The sequence below is a fragment of the Accipiter gentilis genome, chromosome 5, assembly GCF_929443795.1.
Source record: "Accipiter gentilis chromosome 5, bAccGen1.1, whole genome shotgun sequence".
NCBI lineage: Eukaryota > Metazoa > Chordata > Aves > Accipitriformes > Accipitridae > Astur > Astur gentilis.
In genome coordinates, this window is record NC_064884.1 from 41,253,829 (window position 1) to 41,272,800 (window position 18,972).

At 40.9% G+C, this 18,972-nt stretch overlaps 1 protein-coding gene across 1 annotated transcript; it reads left to right on the top strand.

The window, feature by feature from the left end:
• Positions 1 to 1,784: 1,784 nt before the first annotated feature.
• Positions 1,785 to 16,529, top strand: MEIOC (meiosis specific with coiled-coil domain). The gene is made up of 7 exons (XM_049800294.1): positions 1,785 to 1,874; positions 3,146 to 3,303; positions 3,433 to 3,537; positions 5,054 to 6,908; positions 8,610 to 8,744; positions 12,690 to 12,870; positions 16,306 to 16,529. Exons 1-7 carry the CDS (start codon positions 1,833 to 1,835, stop codon positions 16,527 to 16,529), a joined length of 2,700 nt encoding a protein of 899 aa, XP_049656251.1. The 5' UTR covers positions 1,785 to 1,832.
• Positions 16,530 to 18,972: the final 2,443 nt, after the last annotated feature.

Here is an 18,972-nt window from a genome sequence, read left to right on the forward strand (position 1 = left end):
CATTGGCCAGGCAGCTCAGGGGCTGGCCAATCCCCTCGAGCGCGCGGGGCGGTGGTTGGCCCGGCGCGAGGCTAACGGCCGCCCCTCGCCTCAGGCGGCCCGCCATGGCGGCGCGCGGGAGGGGCGGCCGCGCGCGCTGCCGATAGCTGGGGTGGCAGCCGCTGTCCCGGGGGTCCCTCATGGAGGTGAGGGACGGGGCCGCGCTACGGGCTGGGGAGAGGCTGGGCCGTGCAGCTCTTCCTGTCAGAAACTCAGCGGATGGTTGGAGCTGTCCCGGGGCTGGGCCTTCTCCTCGGCGCCGGTAACCGGGCAGGGCTGAGGCTGGGCTAGGCTTCGCGCCCTTCCCCCCACAGGGTGTCTGCTGCCCCGGCCGGGCTTTTCTCAGGTCAGCAGCGCCGTCCTGTGTGGGGCCGCATGGGGCCGTCTAGGCCTGGGCCTGTCTTGTGGTAACGGATGCTATGAAACTGAGGTCAGAAGTGGTGGGAAAACAAGTGTCGCCAAAAAGTTCCATTTGGGAAAAAAATGAGTGCATATGGTGTGTGTGTGGTGTCTCAAATCTGTATCAGCTCATTGTACTTAATTCTTAGAGCTCATATGTCATGTAAGTGCTAGGTGTCCTTATTGAACAAGGAGATAACTAAGGAGAAAATGTGGCATAACTAGTGTAAGAAAGGGAGCTGTTTTCCACACTAATTCTGGTTTTGCGTGTTCACATATTTGTAAAAAGTGTCTGAGAAAAACTGTGTTAATACATTGGTGTAACTGTGGCATAAACTAGAGGGAAGATCATGCTGCAGACCGTGTACGTTAGATGTAGAGCCTGTTTTCATCCTTGGGTGGCTATAGAAGAACAATTTTTTGGAGAGAGGAGTGCTTGTTCAGAATACTGTCAGAATGCTAGCCCTGTGAAACTTGAACTTTTTCTGAATTTAGTAAGTATTTCAAGTGAGCTGTTACAGTAATATTTTAAATATTATGCAAATAATGTCACTTTTATTTGTGAACTAAAGGAGGTTTTAGCTAGTCAGTTTTATTTTAACTTTAAATTTTCCTTGTGTACCTCACCTTCTGAGGAAGGGAAGAAAAGATGCCTATCTTTTTGTTTTTTCATACCTTGCTCCCACTGGCTACCTATTTCTGAGCACTTCCAGGTTGGTGATGGGAAGAGGTGTGTTTCTTAGGTGGAAGTTGTTTCTCCCATAGTTATGGAATGGGACAAGCTTCCACTGTGGCTCCCAGTATGTGTTTTATAGCAAAATTCTAGCTCCTGAAATCTGAAAATGCATGTACATGTATTCATATAATGTAAACAGTGTAATAGGAACAGTGATGAAAGGATGAGAGGTGTCTAGCCATGCGCGGAAGGCTAAATGACTTTTCTGCTGCTGTTGGTAAAAGGGATGATAATTCTTCCACTTCTGTAGTTGATGTTCTTGTGTGGTGGTTCACCCCTTTGGAAGCGCAGCTAGTGTAAATGGAGACAATGCAGGTTTCCTCTTAATCTGTGCTTCCTCTGTCTCTAAACACCTTGTGAATTTCTCGTGGTTTGTTGGGTTGAGCTTTTCTCTGAGGCCAAGTATGAAAATGTTATAATGTCAATATGTAGAACTAATTCCTTGAAAACTCGGGTGGAACAGAATTCACAGGTAGATTAGTGTTAAAGAAGTTAATGTTGGTATAAAATCCACAACTCTCAGTTCTATGTATAATAATGTCTTACCACTTTTGTTTTTCCTTGTCTTGTATAGCCTAAGGTTGCGTTCAGAGGCGGCAGTCGCTGCTGGAGTAGCACAGAAGCTGGTGGGAGGCTGACTGATGTATTCAGTAACGTAATGACAGGCGCTGGCTCGCTATATGGTTGCTACAAATCACAGGTTCAGTTGATTATAAATGAATTTTTTTATATCTGTGTAAGAGTTTGGGTTGTTTGTAAACAAAGTGGTAAAAAAATATTTCTAATGAAGTTGCTTATACCAGTGAGCATATATTACCATGTTTGATACATTGATAATAAATGTCCATGGTGGTAATGTTCATCAGAAAGGACAGTGACTTTTTTAATAGTCACAGATGAAGGAATATGTGGTGTTTCGTAAAACAGTATTTCACTGTGTTCTTTATTCTTCTGTTGCCATAAACAATTGTAGACAAAGTGAGGAGCAAATGACTATTTTTAGGACAACTGAGAAGTCAGTAAGAAGCAGAAGCTTAGGTATTGTAACAGATATTTCTATGGCATACCACAGATATAGAGTCCAAATGTTCGTATAAACCAGCCTGTTGAGCAAGGGGTTCTTAGTCTGACCAGTAGAAAATGCCATGACTGTTAAGTACATCAGATCTCTCTTTTCAGTTTGCCTTTTGTACTCATAAACTTTCACTGAGGTAAAAGACTCAAATGAATGAAAAGTCATTTCCAGTACTTTCAAGAACAGACCTATTACCTACTCTATCCGAGATACATGTGGCTTTGCTCGTCCCATGTCTTTCAGTCCAGCAACTGGGCATCTTTTTTCGCTTACAGAAGTATTTTACAGACATGGGGAACTGAGACGTGAAATAGAGAGACTTGCCTGTATTTAGGCAGAAAGCTTCACTGGGAATAAAACATGGTTTTGTGTGTCGCTTTCTGTAGCTGCTAGACTACTTTGCTTTGTAAAGGAGTGTATCGTGTATCTTTTAACGTTTAATCCTATGAAAGCACCATTAATTTTTTCACTTGCTAAGAGCTAAGAAAGCATACCATGTTTAAACCACACAAGGAAATGTTCCTTTTCACTTAAACTGGGTAGAAGACCTTTTCTCTAGAGAAGGATTGGCTGTAAGTTTTCTTCAGTAGCGTAAATAACCTGTACTGATTGGGGGGAAGGGGATGTCACCAACTCCTGTCAGTGATCATCTGTTAGAAACTGGTGCAGACGTTTTAGGCTGGCATGGCCTGAAATTTTTAGTCCTATGCGTATATGCCTGGGCAGTCACCAGCAGAAGTTATCTGTAGCATTATGTCAAAAAGTATGTGGCTTGCTTGCTTCTCATGCTCTGGTTACTCCAAGAGTGAACTCGGGTACAACTGTGTAGAATGATGAAATGACCATGTGATGTGTTTAATATTAAAATCAATGCTTTTATTGTACATAAAACACAGAATGAAGAAAATGTAGAGCTACCTCAGACCTACAGTTCTTCCCTTTCAACAACAGACTACTCTGCACCCATGGACTCCTCCCTTTTATATGCACCATGGTCTACCTATGGAGATGATACTAAGCAGCCTGCTGCTTCCCAGATTAATATGAAGTCCAGGTAGTCATTTCTGACAAAGAGAATGTGTGTGTTGATGGAGCAGATGGATTATATTTTTTTTTTTTAATTTAACTTACGAAATATTTTGAATGAAGTAATAGTTTTAATTAATATGCAATTCATTTTCAGGTTGCAGCCTGAAAGGAATGATTATGGCAGTGAAACGGATTTATATGGACTTGTGTCTAACATCTTGGAAGAACAAGATAAATCACAGCCATATTGTGCTGAGGGGTGAGTGTGTTGCCATGCAAGCACTGCTGGCATTCTCTTCCTCTGACAAAAACTACCCTTGCTGATCTCAGTATCTGTGTTCTGTTAGTCATCTTTGCATCTGCTCCTGGCAAGTCCTCATGCTCTTTATGGTTTCCCTTCCCTCCCCCTTATTTCACTCGTGATACTTTAAAGCTTTTATCTAGGTAGTCGGATTACATGGTAGCTTCTGGCTTTCTGGTATTTACAGAACTTTTTAATTGGCTTTTTTTAAATAAGTCCTTAACAAGCATTGTGAAATGCTGTATTCAAATAAATCTCCTTGAATATATGCCTTTGCCTGTTAATTTTTTTTAGATTAAGATCAAATCCAGACTTTAGGTTTGTTTCTTAATTAATTTCAATTCACAGAAGGAATATACAAAACATGAAATCATACTCTTTCACACTTTCCTGAACTGGCAGGAGAGAAGAATTCCATGCAAAATGAATGTTTCTTGATGTTAGTACTACCTGAACAATATTTGCATATCTAAATGTCAGATTTATTATGCCTATATTCCAGCCCCAGAAAAAAACTATTAGATAGTCATAATAGATTGACACAGAAGGATTCAGATCCAGCATCCCCGAGATACTGGGACGGCTCACTGTCTTTTGCCTGAATCTGAGCATTCTAGGTCTAAGGGATAAGAAAGAGAACTCAGTTCTCAAGGTTCCCAAGCCAGGCACCACTCTTCTGTTCTGTCTCCTCCCAAAATTCCAATTATTTCTGTATGTGTGCTGAGTTATGTGGCTGAAGTGAGGGAAAACTTTAGAGTCAGTCTTGATCAAGAGATCTTTCTAATTCCTTTGCTTCAGACAGTTAAGGTTGGATTTCCATTTTCAGTACTGCCAAATTTGTCTGTGACTGTAGTGACTTCCAGGCACAATTCCATTTTTTACTTAGTCTGTTTACAGTTTTCCTTGACAGTCAGTGATTGATTGATTGTCCTGTGTTAATCCATGGTAATTAGTGGAAGGAAAGGAAATGTGCCGAGATGCTTATTCTTGATTTACCTGCAGGAAGCAGTGTAAGCCAGTGTAAAACACAAGCGATTCTGAAGCAGCGAGCAAGACAATACGGAGTAGTGTTTTGTCTGGAGTGCTAAGACACGGCTTTGAAAGGTTGTGGGTAGTTTCAGAAGTTTGGTTATCTTAACTTGTTGCTTAACCAGGAGTATTTTGGTGGTGATGGATATTCAAATCCCTTGACAGGATTGACTGACCATAATTTGGTATGTACATATCACAGCTTGAACGCAGCTCCTAAGGTATATGGGTGGATTTAGACAAGCCAGAATCAGTTTTCTTATCTAGTTAAGGGAAACTGCAAAGATGACAGTAGTGGATAGAAGCTGGAGTAAGGCATTGTTGAATCAATCAGAAGAAATGGTTGGGGGAAGAATTTGGGTTTTAAACGTTTTCCTGCATTTGGGCACGGAAGAGGAGCACTACAGATAAGAATCTAATACATGTATTTCTTGTTTTTTTCAAGGACCTGCCCTTCCAACTTAAAGCCAGTATGGCCCATGAATGCAACCAAAATCGTAGACCACCATGACCTGTTGCCAGAAACTAAAAGACCAGTTGGAGCTGTCTCACAACAGGGGTTTTATAGTAGCGAATCTGTATCTGCTGCTGAAAAACAGTACTTGCAAAGTGGTAATCTTGCATCACAGCAAAAAGTAGACGAATGTTATCACGGGTGTACTGGCATAGACCTTGAACAGCAGTGTTTATACCCTTCTAGGAATGATCATGCCAACTGTTGCAACATGCAGACTAATGAGAATATTAAGACAACACCCATGTATCAGAACTATCCATACATAAAAAACACCTTTACCCCCCAGTTTGGGTATTCAGAAGTAATCAAAGACTCAGGAGCTGATGCTTATTCTTATGGAAGGGAGAAGGTGTGTCCCAGAGGAACAGATGCACAGTTGCACCAAAAGCAGACAGAAACATTTCTTTCACAGTTTCACAGATACAATGAAAATGCAGATTATATTAGATACACTGAATATTCTCATGCTAGTAAAGCAAAGCCTAACAAGAGCACCAATTGTAGCCTCCAAGAAAATAAGTTATTAAATGGAACTACTGAGGCACCATCTCTGGACACAGAACCGTATACTAAATTATTTCAAGTTAAATCAGGAACTCAGAAAAAAATAGAAGATAGAATTTCAGATCAGCAAAACTTTACATTTCCCAAGGCTGTAGGACTTCTATCAGAAAAACAATTTGCAAATGAAGCTTCATTCTGCACTGATTTTGGGCAAAAATTTGAATATGGACTGAAGTCTTTTGCAGCTTATCCAGGGAATAGTGACTGTGCAAATGGTGTAGAAAAGCAGCAGTTTTCAAAGTCTGATCTTCAGAATTCTGAATACTGTAGATCACTTCCATTATTACCAAACTCAGTAAATCTTTCAGCAGCTGCTAATGTAAGGCCAGCTTGGATGAATGTTCAAACTAAAACCGCTGCTTCTGTCCCCTTTCAGAATCCAAGTCCTTTGCTGAAACTGAATAATCATTTACCTGCTTTTCCAAAAAGTTCCAGTCATTCTAATGATTTTTTTCAGTTACCATCTTCAAATTTCCCTTTAAATAGTAATTTATTTCACAAGTACTGTCAAGAGAATTCTTCGTTTTTTTCAAGTCTTGATTTTGGTTATAATACTGCAGACCGAGCTCGATCTGCTGCTTGCATGGAAGCACTAGTTAGAAGTGGAGAAGAGAATGTCATTGAGTATTTAAGTGAAAAGAAATTAAAGCAGCCAAATGGATTCTGTGACAATTATTCAGCTCAGCAGTTTGGGATCATTGAAAATACGAACAAACACCGTTTCCAGTTGAAGCCACACAGTAAGCATTATGATCTGGAAGGACAAAAACATGCAGATGGGTTGTTGCAGAACATGTACCAAGATTTAATGGAGTCTCAGGGTCATCTTAATGTCAGGCAGGGGAGCGGAGACAGCAATGGCATCAATCCTGTGACTTGCCTACAGGCTCCAAGCTTTTCCAACAATTGTGTGATGGGTGACTTTAGACGTAAGCAGCAGCTTGGTTCGAGCGCATTCCCATTGAGATCAGCTCATCTATTTGGCCGTTCCGTTGTCCCTCTGATGGAGTCTCATGAATTGTTCTCCCATGATGACTTAAAATGCTTCTACCCTTATTTTAATGATAAGATGTATGGTGACAATTCTTTTTCTGGTTTTGTACCAGCATTTGGATTTCAAAGGCAAGTCAAAACCCGTAGTGGGCCTGCCAGCGAACTTCATGTTAGACTTGAAGAATGTTATGAACAGTGGAGAGCTTTGGAGAAAGAAAGAAAGAAGGTAAAAAAACCCAAAAAAACAACCTAAATCAATATGCCATATCACAGATTTTACGTAGATCTCATCCTAATCAGTCCAGTTAGAGGTCATGGATAATTCTCACTTTTGAGTTGATATGGTTAATGGGACTTCAAAGTTAAGAGTTTGCTTCCATATATACTTGGGACTGAAAACAGAAGTTTTGAAGGCTTGTAGCCTGGTTGGGAGCATAACTAATGTTGTATTGAATGTTGCACATAAAGCAGGGATTCGGTGACTTTTTCAGTCTGTGTTGGGGTTGGGGAAGGTGTGTGGTATGGCTAACAAAGCTATGTTATGCTTTTTTTTTTTTCTTTAATACAATAAATACAATGCATCTGGAAACTTTGAAAGCAAATCCAATAAATATGTTTTGAATTGGGATTAAACTTTAATCCTTTCAAGAATTAATGACATTTCTTAGGCCCTCCACTTTCAGTTCTTTCAATGTGGTGTTCTCGCCTCCTGTTTCCCTGAAGTTTTAAACCGAAGATGTATTTGAAGGGGCTCTTTTTACCCCAGAAACAGAGGCTGAAGAAAGGGTAATATTAAAACACTTGAACCAAAAGATTGCGGTAGTTCTGTATGAAGCCCTACTTAAAGCAATTGCCCTTTTTGGTCGTCAGTGGAAGTGTTTCAGGCTACCCTTGGTGAGTGTAAAAGCTGTCTTAATTTAATCAGTTTAGCTGGTATTGAAATTCAAAAACGACCTGGAGCTCTGACTTTCTGAGAGGGAAGATTGACCAAATGTTACCTGGGAATCGTGGGGCCGGGCCATTTGGTTGTCACCTTCTCTGTGGAAACTCTGTTGTGCCAATCCAACAACAGAAACTTAATTGTGAGGGTATGTAACACGGGGGTTTTTTGCCAAAAGTCAGTTTTTGCTTTGAATAGAGGGGTTAGGGTGACAATGAGCTTGACTTGAGGGGGGGGAGATTGATGTCTGGGCTTGCATAGAAAAGTGCAAAAGAGAAAGACTTGACACGTGCTGAGATGAGGAGGGCGTGGAGAAAATTAGGCGGCAGCTTTATGTGAACCACTACAAGACAATCTAAGAAATGCAATTTTAAAACAGATTTAGCTAGCTATGTATTGTTACAGGTGTTCCAGAGTGACATAACAATGGCCTGGGAGAGATTGAAATTTGAAATCTTGCAGTCAGGTTTCAAAGTAATTTTCTGATGGCTGAATAAAATATGATTTCATTTTAACAAAAAAAAAAAAAAAAGGGCAGCTTTCTGTAGTTTGACTAATCTGTACAAAATTTAAGTTAATTGCTGACTTAAACAATTCTATTTTAATTTTGTGGGTGAGGCCCACATCTGTTTGCTCATTCGCTTTTGCCTTGTAATTCTGACTTGCCTCCATTTTATTCACAGGCAAAATTAGTACAGGCTGTAGTCAGAGTGTGAGAAGACATAGCACTTCTGAAACCCATTATGTTGGCATAATTACTTTAGTTGAACTGGTTTGAGTAAAGCGGTTGTTCACTTAAAACAGGTGATTGTCTTACCAAATGGTTAAATCCCAAATGCCTGAATCCTCATTATCTGCTTTAAAAAAAAAAATAATCCAAAACCCTAAGGGAAAGACACTGTATATCTAATATTTTTTCTTGTTTCTGTAATGAAGCACACTTTGCAGCTTACATTCTTAGGAAGTTATTCTTTTGTTTTCCTGCAGACTGAATCAGCTCTTGCTAAGAATTTCCAAGGGAAAAAGGTTTCCAGTGCTAACAACACTCCAATTCCAAGGCTGACATCAAACCCATCAAGAGTTGATCGCTTAATTGTGGATCAGCTGCGTGAACAAGCCAGAGTGAGTTGTAGGACTTAAAAAAAATAAATTAAAAAAAAAATCTATTGAACTTATCACACAGAACTTAGATTAGTATAAGATATGTAAGATGATCAGAGCAGCTTTTCCAAAAATAGCTTTGTTCTTAAATGCTATGCAGGGAATAATATTTCAGCAGTCCCTGCTAGAATTTCTACAGCTCCAGGTTCACTGCTGCTGTTACCAGGGAACCCACTGAGTGGCTGAGGCTCACGTTTACATGCCAGGAGGATGTGGTTCCTAGTACAAGAATGTGCATGAGATGCCAGAATGTAGTCATCTAGCCTACACAGCACAGCTCTAAGATGTGCTTGCATTTTGAGCTCTTCTGTTTTGAGCAGCTCAGCAGAGAAATGTTCACTGTAGATTTGTAGACACTGTATTAAAGGAAGTATTTTTTGGGGGAAAAGCAAGTTTAATTAATGTTTGTAAGACTTTTATATATATATGCTTTAGAGTCTTGTATTTTTTTCATGCAGAATGGTTATTTGATGCAACTTCAGCCTGAATTTCTATGTTACTAGTTTGCTGCTTAAGCCAAACAGCCATAACCTGTAGGGCAAGCATGAGTTGTGTCTTTTGAGCTGCCTGTGACTCTGTGGCCAACCGATCATGCCAGTGTGCAGTATCGTGCTTCTTTGTGAGGCAGCAGCCTGTGCAGAATTCTGCAAGGGAGACTAGAGGGAGGAGGCAAGCACAGGCAGAGCTTATCTGACCTGCCAGCAGAATAGCAAGGGTCTGATCTGGCTCTTCTGAGGTAGAGAGGCCAGAGCCAGGATGCTCATGCTGCAGAAGGAGGAGAAATGTAGGCTGAAAGCACAGAGCTGAAGCCTGCCCCTGCAAGGGGATGTGGGATTAAAGACGGCAGCTGTTGTTCTGAGAAGTGCTGGTTCTTGGAGGCACCAGTACTGCTGAGCTCAGACACTCCCAAGGCACCAGTGGTAAGAAGCAGTCCTTCTTACCAGTCTTGCAAAGGTGAAATAAAGCTGTGGAGCCATGTCTGCTTACTGCCTGCTGAAATCTGTCTTGTGGCCTGGCTTTGTTCATACAGCCTAGTAAAGAGTACAGCAGAAGATGTGTTGATTGGCTTAGTGTACACTTTTTAAACTACTGTTTTATGAACCCCAAAAGAACAGTGTTAGGAAGTTTCCACTTCAGAAGGCTTGCCTGTCCTTGTCCTAGTACTTTAAAACTGCATCTAAAAAAGGACTTCATCTTTTCTAGCCATTTGAGGAACCAAGCTTCAGGGTATAGAACCTCAGACACTTGTTAGGTAGCAACTGAAAAGTAGTTTTAAGAACACTTAAAAGCACAGTGGGGCTGTTGAACCTGGATTCTAACATCAAAAAGCTTAGTGATGGCCAAAGAGAAACACTGGTACAAAGGCTCAAGTGGATGTTGAGCTAGCTGAATCTAAGATTAACTCTTCATAGTGTGGAGCATCTAGTTAAATCTTCTTGGTGGTCATGCACTTTACTTTGGTTTTATCATTTGAGACTTCCACATGGAGTTGCTTTCAGTTCCAGAACAAAGCATAGCTGATGGAGACGTGACAGTAGCTTCCTTCAGTATATCATCAGTAGCTATTAAAACCACTTAATAGTCAAAGAACAAACTTTAAACCAGGATCTCGTCTCTGTGGACTGTATCGCATCTCTCTTGTTTCTGGGGAGGTGTGAATCCACAGCTCTGTTGTAACTGGAGAATGCTATAGTCACCCCACTGTGGGGTACTCTGAGGCTGGACATTCAGCTTGTCCTGTTGAAGTTCTTCTGTTGTGGACTGGTAATGATTTTTGCCAGAGAGAGGAAATGGGAGCTTATTTCTAGTAGTGAGGCTATCTGTATGGTCTGGGGAAAGCATTATGGTCCTTATTCCAAATACATTGTTTTGTTAAAAACAGTCATTAAAGCTGGGCCTGAAACGTCGGTCCTTATCTTATGGAGTATGCTCACCCCTAGACTGCAGGGTCTGTGTCTCTGCTGCCTGTTCACTGGGACCCTGCCACTCCAGCAGTCAACCTTAGTGTCGCTGCTGGCTTGCTGCTTTTCCCAGTGAAAGATCTAAATGACTTGGCAAGCCCTATGACAGTCAAAAGGGATCAGCTGTGCTTTGCAAGAGAAGGGCAGGTTTAGTTAATGCTTCCGAGTTGTAAGTGGAAGGAAGGGTCTCTTGGGAATGCGGGATGAACTTCTGAAAAACCTGAGAGGACAGGAAAGCGAGCATTTGAGCCTTTGGTGGTTCCTGTTGGGTTGCTTGGGGCAGGCCACTTTTGCTGACTTTCGTGGATTTTGCTTTTGGATACCTGCCACTGCTCCCAGGCTTAGTATAAAGAACACAGGCATTTAACTATCAGCTGTGGATCCCACTGGATGAGGTTGTGGTACCTGAAAAACAAGGCCTTCAGAACGTAAGTCCTTTTGTGGATGTGGACGTACTATTACGTAACACTGGGAAATGACTGTTAGGTTCATCTTACTTTGTTTCACTTGCTTATGTAATCCTACTATGCCACTCCTTAAAAATCTGACTTTTTCTTCAGAAACAAATCTAGTGATTTTCAAACAATCTTACCAACGTTAGTTTCCTATCCTAGCGGCTTATTCCTCAGTTGTTCATGTGAAGTTCTCCCTTTGCTTTTTTGTAAATTCTTAGCTTCCTTACAAATGTGAAGTGTCATTTTTTGAGTTTATTGGTAGTTGCTGCTGTCACAGTAACTTGCGTGGTTTATTCCTCCCTATGTTCCACCCCCCACCAGGCTTTTGCCAGATCTAAGGGAGAGCAGGACAAGTCTGGCAGTGGGAGCTTGCTCCTTCCTGAATGCTCTCTCCTGAGCCCTTAGCAAGGAGTGGCTGCTCTGTTCTGCTGTTGTGGATGCTGTTATCAAAATAACTGTCTTGGCCAACAGCCTCCTCTGAGGATACTTGGGGCAGATTAGGCAAATTGTCCTGGTTCAACTGCCTTTGTTAGCCACCCTTTCTTATGTTTCAAAAACTCCATGCCAGTCCTTTTCCTAGGGAAGCCTACAGTCATTCTGTTGCAAGGAAGCATCAAGAACTTCAGTTTGCACTGTGCTCCCAGACCCTCTGTTTCTTAACTTGTGGATGACCATTAATCATCAGGCTTATTTATAGGTCATCAAGTGTAGCCATTGCCCAGTGAACATTACAATTTCAGAACTTCTAGTTTTATCTCTTTCTGCAGACCAGTAACCAGGTTCTTCAGTGGTCTGTGAACCAAGGTTGAGGAATCACTCACCAAGGGGAAATTCATAGTAATGTGACTGTTGTAAGATAAACAAGACAACAAAGGTGCAGATTCTCAATTGACTAAACAAAACTGAATTATTTCTGAATGTTTGTGCTTGATATTCTCTGGAAGAGTTCCTTTAGTGTTGAGTAACCATCCTGAAAGTCAGCCTACACGTGTGGTTCCACAGCAGCTTCCAGAATGAGACTGCTGCATTCCCATGTTGCCAGTTGCTTTGCACTGGCGCAGCCCAAGGAGATAATACGGGTGAAAACTGACTGGTCTTTGTGGGATTGGTTTTCACCCGTATAATTGTAGGAGTGCTAATGAAAGGGAGGACTGCAGTGGTCTTGATTCAGAGGAATGCACATTGTCATGTCCTATTACATGGGGGTCTCAAAGTTGTATATATCTATTATTAACAAGTAAGCTGAGTGTCCTAATATTGGGGTACTTTAGCTTTGCTGTTGTGCTGTGCACACCCAGGTATTCTACAGCTTCGGTTTCAGAGAAGAAATCCTAGGTAAGAATTTAAATCTACTTCAGCTATAACTTTATGAACTGTTCTCGAAAGAAAATAATGGTTATCATTAATCTGTTCTTCCTAATCTAGTTAATTTTCTTGTAAGTCTAGATGAGTATAGTTTGAACTCCTGTAACGTGTAAAATGTTCATTAGGTTGTGACTTTACTTGGAAAAATGGAGCGCCTTCGCAGTTCTCCCCTTCATGCTAACATTTCTACTGCTCTTGATAAACATCTGGAGGTAATTCATGTAGTGCAGTCGCGTAGAAAAGATGAAATTGTAAATGCTTCAAATCGACAGAGGCAAGGAGCTCCCAGATGCCAAGATGACAGAGGTATAACTATGCTTATGTACTTTTATAAGGTAGCTGAAAAATTCTACACATACTGCAAGTCTAAAAAAAAAGAAAGCGTGAGGGGTTTTGTATTAAAGTTTTAATTTATTTTTCAGTGTCTAGAGCTTTGAGAAAGGCAGACTGTACAGGTTGATGATGGTTTTGAGAGGATACTAAAACTGGGTTATAGAGATAAATGGGTTAAATCAATTTGGAGTGCATTTATTCAATTAATAAACTAGCAAGTAATGAAATGGTAGTGGTTTTTTTTTTTTTTGTAATGCAGTTTGGGATTGGAGTTGATATTAAATGATTGCTTCCTTCTTCTCTCTGCCCCTCCTATCCCTGTTCCCATCACCCCTCTAGCCCTGTGTGTATTTCTGTGTAGAAGTTCTTTGGTATCTCCATGCTGAATCTGTGCAAAGAGACCAACATGGCCTTGCATTATGAATGGATTTCCTCTTCAAGCATGTTCTGTTGTAGATTGACATAAAACACAAATCACATTTTGGATGGATACACAAAAATGTATTGGTCAGAATGTTTTTATTCTTAATGGTATCCAAAATATGCAGAATATTCAGCTTAATCTTTCACTAGTGCACAGGCAGAATGGCAGATTCCCTTCTCTCTTAGATGTGAGTCAGAATAAATTCCTGCTACCTGTGACACTCTGACCTACTGCTTTGTGTTGGATGCTTTCTTACATTTCTGAGTCCTCTGTTCACTTCCTGCCTTTCCTTCCACAACTGAATTAGATGGATTATTTTACTTCTTTGGGGTATCCTGTCATGCGCTTCTGTAATTCTAAAGTTTACTTCAAAAGATAGAGTATAGCAGTTTTTCTTTTCACTTGTTCACTGTCATTCTTGTTTCCCTTTACCTTGATTGAAAATTATGTGACTTGTTAAGACGAAAGGCGCTTGGGGGGCGTTGAAGCCCATGAAAATAATTGGTGCTGGCTTTACTTGGTGCTACTTCTTAACCAGATCAGTGAGCTCTGGAACTGAGTAGTCTGGGAAAGAGTAGCTGTCAGACCTCAGGATCTGCTCCCTGGTCCAGCTGCTTTGAGAAGGGAAAGAAGTGGGCTTTGCATAATGGGTTCTGATTACTTAACTAGAAGGGTTGCATTTTCTTTGTCTACCTCTCATCCTCCATACTGGCTGTCTCCAAGATGTGTTAGCCTGTTGTGGCAATTGGGGAGGATTTTTCAAACAGTAGATTATTGAATGTAGTAACTATATTTGCTGCATGTCTGGGAAAGCCTTGAGGAAAATGCCTGAGGCTGTGCATCTCCTCTCTTTGGCAGAGCTTTCTTCTTGTTAATAGTTTTGTTTTATTTGAGAAGAGGTCTTCCCTGGCCCAACCCTGTTTCCATAGCACCTTTCTATCCCATCTGATCTGATATTAAGTATCTGTCTTATCAGGCAGGACCTGTCTATTATGTCCTCTATTCCAGGAAGTTTGATTTAAACAAAATTCATATGTGAGCCATGGTCTTGTCTTCTCCCAGCTCCCTCACTTTAGTTGCAACACAGATTTGCTTCAGTGGGAAGCAGATGGATCTGAGCTTCCTCATATCAGTTGTATTCATGCACAACGTGGGTCTGAAATTCTGCTATTACACACCAAAGTTATGGAACTGTATGAGGTATCTGGCAGTTGTTTGTAAATGTTTTTGACAGCTTAATGAATTTCTGGAAGAAATCACAATGATAAAAAAAACCGCTTTTAAGGAGTGCCACCTGTCACCCAGAACAACCATCAAGCCTTTCAGGGCTGTCTGAGCATACCTCTGCTTTGAGATTGCCCTAGATTTAGTTTTCAGGGTCTTTCAGAAGGATATAGCTGTTAGAGATCATCTTCTGAAGGGAGAAGAGACCTTTTTAATCTTTGTAACTCTCAGGCACTGCATTCAGCCAAAGACTTTAAAACAGCCCTTCCTTATTACTATGCGATTTTCCTTTCTTCCCTGGTAGTGACCCAAATGCCAACTGTATCTTACAGCTTTGAGATGCACACTTATGTGTCGCTTGTTTCTTAGCTTCTTCTAGGCAGTCCAGATGACACCATTCCTGTGGTTTCTTCTGGATTCCACAAAGCTTGGTGTGGAAATTGGAATTTTGAGAATATAAGACCTGATAATCACATCCTCCCACTCTCTTTTCTATCCTTTTATTTCTCTGGAGTTATCCTTCAAAACACTACCTTCTAAAACTTTTTGGATAGCTGACACTTGTGTTGGACAAGTGGATTTTCATGGTGATTCTTCACAGTTACCTAAATCAATTTTGTGTAGCACTCCTTCCAGCTGCTTTAGCAGTGGTAACTATAGAGGAATCAGTCACTCTGTGCAGGAGGAAGGAAGGATGTCTCAGAATGAGTTTCACAGGAACCAGCCTGGGGAGTGAGAGCCAGACAAGCTGGTAAAGAGTGGTGGTGAGGGGATAAGGTTAGGTCTTCAAATTCTGCCCTTTTCTGAGGCACCCCCAGTACCTCCAAGAGGGGCATGCTTTCACCTGGAACAGTGAATCCAACAACATTGGTTGAAGGTGGGTGCCAGGTTTTTGCAATAAAATGAAACTGCACTCGTGCTTACTGAGTACAAGCACTTGGAAGAGCAGATTTGACTTAAAGTCTTCCACTGCTCCCAAATCTCATGGAAGTGTTTGAGCAGGGAGGCAAGTGCACACGTGCTTTCTGAGCAGCCCAGCATACGGCGTAGTGTGAACCAACTCCAAGAGGAGTGAGTGTGCCCCTACCCCAAAATAACTTGCAAGTTCTGGCTGAAAACTCCAGTGCCTAGAAGAGGGTATTGAATTTGTTTCTTCACACACAGGCTGGAATTAAAATCAAAGCATTACCTATGCATTAAGTCATTGCAGTTGAATAAATGGACCACTGCACCACCTTACTCTTTATTTTAAAGTGGTGGGGGTTGACATGTTTGCAGAACATGATCTGTATGCTTTAATAAAATGCCATAAATGAGCTATTCCTTCACCTGGCTTAATTTCTTAGGCAAGATGGGCAAAGGATCCACTTTGTGGATGTGGAGGGGTTGCTGTGAACATTCAGCAAGGAGCTTGCACAGGAAGGGGCGAGATACCTTTAGTATGTGTGTACATGGAATAGTTTCAAAACAAGAGCTGACCGTAAGGCTTTACATGCTTCTGATAACAAGTGACAGCTAAGTAGAACCTTTAACAAAATAAGTACCTAAATTCTATGTACATGCCTCTTTGTATGAGGGCGTAAAAATCACTACTTTCTCAGATTCAACTTTTACAATCTTATGAAGAGACAGGCAAAGTCAGACACAAAAAAGGGGGAAGAAGTTCTGCTCTCTTTAGCATTGCCAGGGTGAATTAATCCCACACAGTGCTTGCTGATGACCTGTGTAATAAAGATTAAAACACCGTTTCCTCCCTGCAGATGTGTTTGCTCTTGCTTTGGCAATTAAAGACATGAGCGTGGCAACACGTAAAGCACGTACAACTCTCTGGTGCGCGCTCCAGATGACCTTACCGAAATCTTCAGGTGGAACACTAGATCCAGAGAAAGCTCTTCGGGAGACTGAGCAACCTGAAGAAAAAGTGTGCGAAAACACAGACAACTGTGGCATCCTAAATCAGAGGGCTGAAGTAAGCAAGCACTAATGAAATACTAGTTGCATGCAAAAATACACTCTGCAGTGTGTATGTATGAGATGATTGATACATTAATTCTTTTTAATTATTTGTAAAGTTTGAACTATTAATATTCATATTTAAAGCTGTATCTTGATGAGAAGTTGAATTTGCTTTAAGGGCTCTCGGGTTCTACTTAAACTGTTAACATGACAGTCAACGTCAGAATATTGTAAAGCCAAACTGGTGAATGCTAACTTAAAAAATAATCAGACTAATTAACAGCCAAGACATTATTTAACTTCTGCAAGGGAACCCTGCTGTACAACTCTTCTGATAACTTCTTTTAGTTTTGCTTTAGGAAATAGGTTTCAAAATAATGATTCTTAAAGACTGTAGTCTAATGGGGTGTCCGGTTAGTATCAGATAAGATTGTGATGTAAAAATGGTTTCCTTATCGGACTAAAACCTGGAAACAGGAGGAAAAATGCTAAAATACCCAATATTGATGTAAAATTAAATATTTAAAGTACAAATATTTATGAATTTGAGATTTTAGAGTCTTAAGTTTGTGAAAGGAGATGCACCGGGTTCTACTAAATTACTGGTATGACAAAATTGCTGTTGTGAAACCATGCAATTTAGTAAATGTGTTCAAATCATTTGGGCATGCTCTTGGGAAAAAAAAAACCCCTCTGTTTTAAAGTATTTAAACATAATCAAAATATAACATGCACACAGGATTATCCTTTAAAAAGCTGTGCAGTAGCTGAAATAATGAGTATTGTTTTTAATACCTTCACTTCAAAATCGAAAGAGGTATCACAAAGTTCTGAAATTTAGGTTTTCTTAAAGTTACTCTTTCACTAGTTTGGTTTGAAATTTGCTTGTCATATTTTAGACTTATTAGTTTACCTCTGCATTTTTTGACAGCTATTAATACTTGGTGTTTATCTATCTGCATATCTTAATCTGTACGGAATATAAGTAACTTATTCACTGATACAAAATATTGGTATTATGTGGCTCAGGAGATAGGGGGTTTTAACACTTCTAGCATCGTGTTTATAATGTGTGGATTAAATTTATTCAGCTGTCCTTGCCTAGATACCCTGATATTTTAAATGTCTCTGTTCTTCCTCCTTCTGGAAATCCTGATATGCAAAAGGTGTGATTGCACCACATAAATTGTCATTAGATGATGTGAGAAGGAAACCGAATGAGAATGCAGCAGAAAGTGGAGTAACCATTTTGATCACTGAAATGACCAAAAGCACTGCCAGAGTGAGTTCATTGGGGCAGGAGAACAAAGCACATCTTCATACCACAAGTCACTGTATTAAGATTTGTTAAGTTTAACCTAGGCTATGTTGATGTTAAAAGCAATGCTGTACTGACTTCAGTCTGTCTGGTAAGAAATAAATTAGCTTTTGTTGACGAGCAGTTGTTCTGTGTTTGTCTTCATAGTCTCAGCTCCTAGAACTTGATCTGTTAATGAGGACTGTAATTTTCAGTTAGTTATTGAAGTATGTTGAGGTATAACGCAATGGTGATACTGAAATTACTCTCTCATAGAGAGAAAGGACTGTAACTTTAGACAAACCATGGGAAAATTCTATCAGTGCAGTGAAGCCAAAGTGGCAGATTATTTTTTCCCTGTAAGTATCTCATTAGTTACAAGCTCTTCTGTACTGCCAGAGAAAGCTTAGGCAATGATTTCAGTATCTGCAACTGGAAATCTTAGCAGTCTGTCTGGAGTATTCCTGCCCTATACATTTCTTGGTGTTGATGGAGTCAATGCACTCCTGAGTGTCAGTCCAGCATCAGCATTCAGTTCTCCAGACACAACCTCTGCCTCAGCACTGAATCAATAGTAAAAATTACTGATGCTGGGTTACAGCAGCTCTGGGGTTTGAAGTTGGACCTGCAGCCTCACAACCTGGGAAGCACTGTGCTGAAATGGGCTCACAGCCAAGGGCAGCTTAAACCCTTTGAGGGCTGTTGATTCCTGTGTCTGTGTGTTTACCCAAGACTACAGCATGCTTGTGGCTTCCAACACCAAAAGCTGGTGAAGCTGTCCTGGTGAGGTGCCGGTGGATAGTTGTGGTCCTCCCACTTTGCCCCAGGCTGCCTGCTGAAAACCTTTGTTCCTGTTCCTGTCCCTAAAATGGCCTTTCTTAAGTGCAGGAGTGAACTGTTGGCTAGACAGACATGATGGACTGAACCTTGCAGCCTGTGCAGGGTATGAATGATACCAGCAAAGGTGATCCACCCATCTGTGAGAGGGAGCACCTGCAGTGCATTTGTGACTACACCCTTCTTAAATCTGTACACACTTCTGTTGAATTTATGTATTTTGGCACATGGGGCATAACCTTTTGTTTTTCAACTGGCTCTTGAGCTCAGCAGAGGGGGTTCAGTTCCTGTCCTGAGGAGGTGAACACAGCTCTTTGCTCTGGTGTGCCAGCACCTG

Bases quoted from the DNA above. Each gene is read 5' to 3' on its own strand.
- MEIOC (XM_049800294.1), top strand. From the start codon at position 1,833: ATGACAGGCGCTGGCTCGCTATATGGTTGCTACAAATCACAG. The intron at 1,875-3,145 runs GTTCAGTTGATT...CATAAAACACAG, and splicing joins ATGGTTGCTACAAATCACAG to AATGAAGAAAATGTAGAGCT. The intron at 3,538-5,053 runs GTGAGTGTGTTG...GTTTTTTTCAAG, and splicing joins CAGCCATATTGTGCTGAGGG to GACCTGCCCTTCCAACTTAA.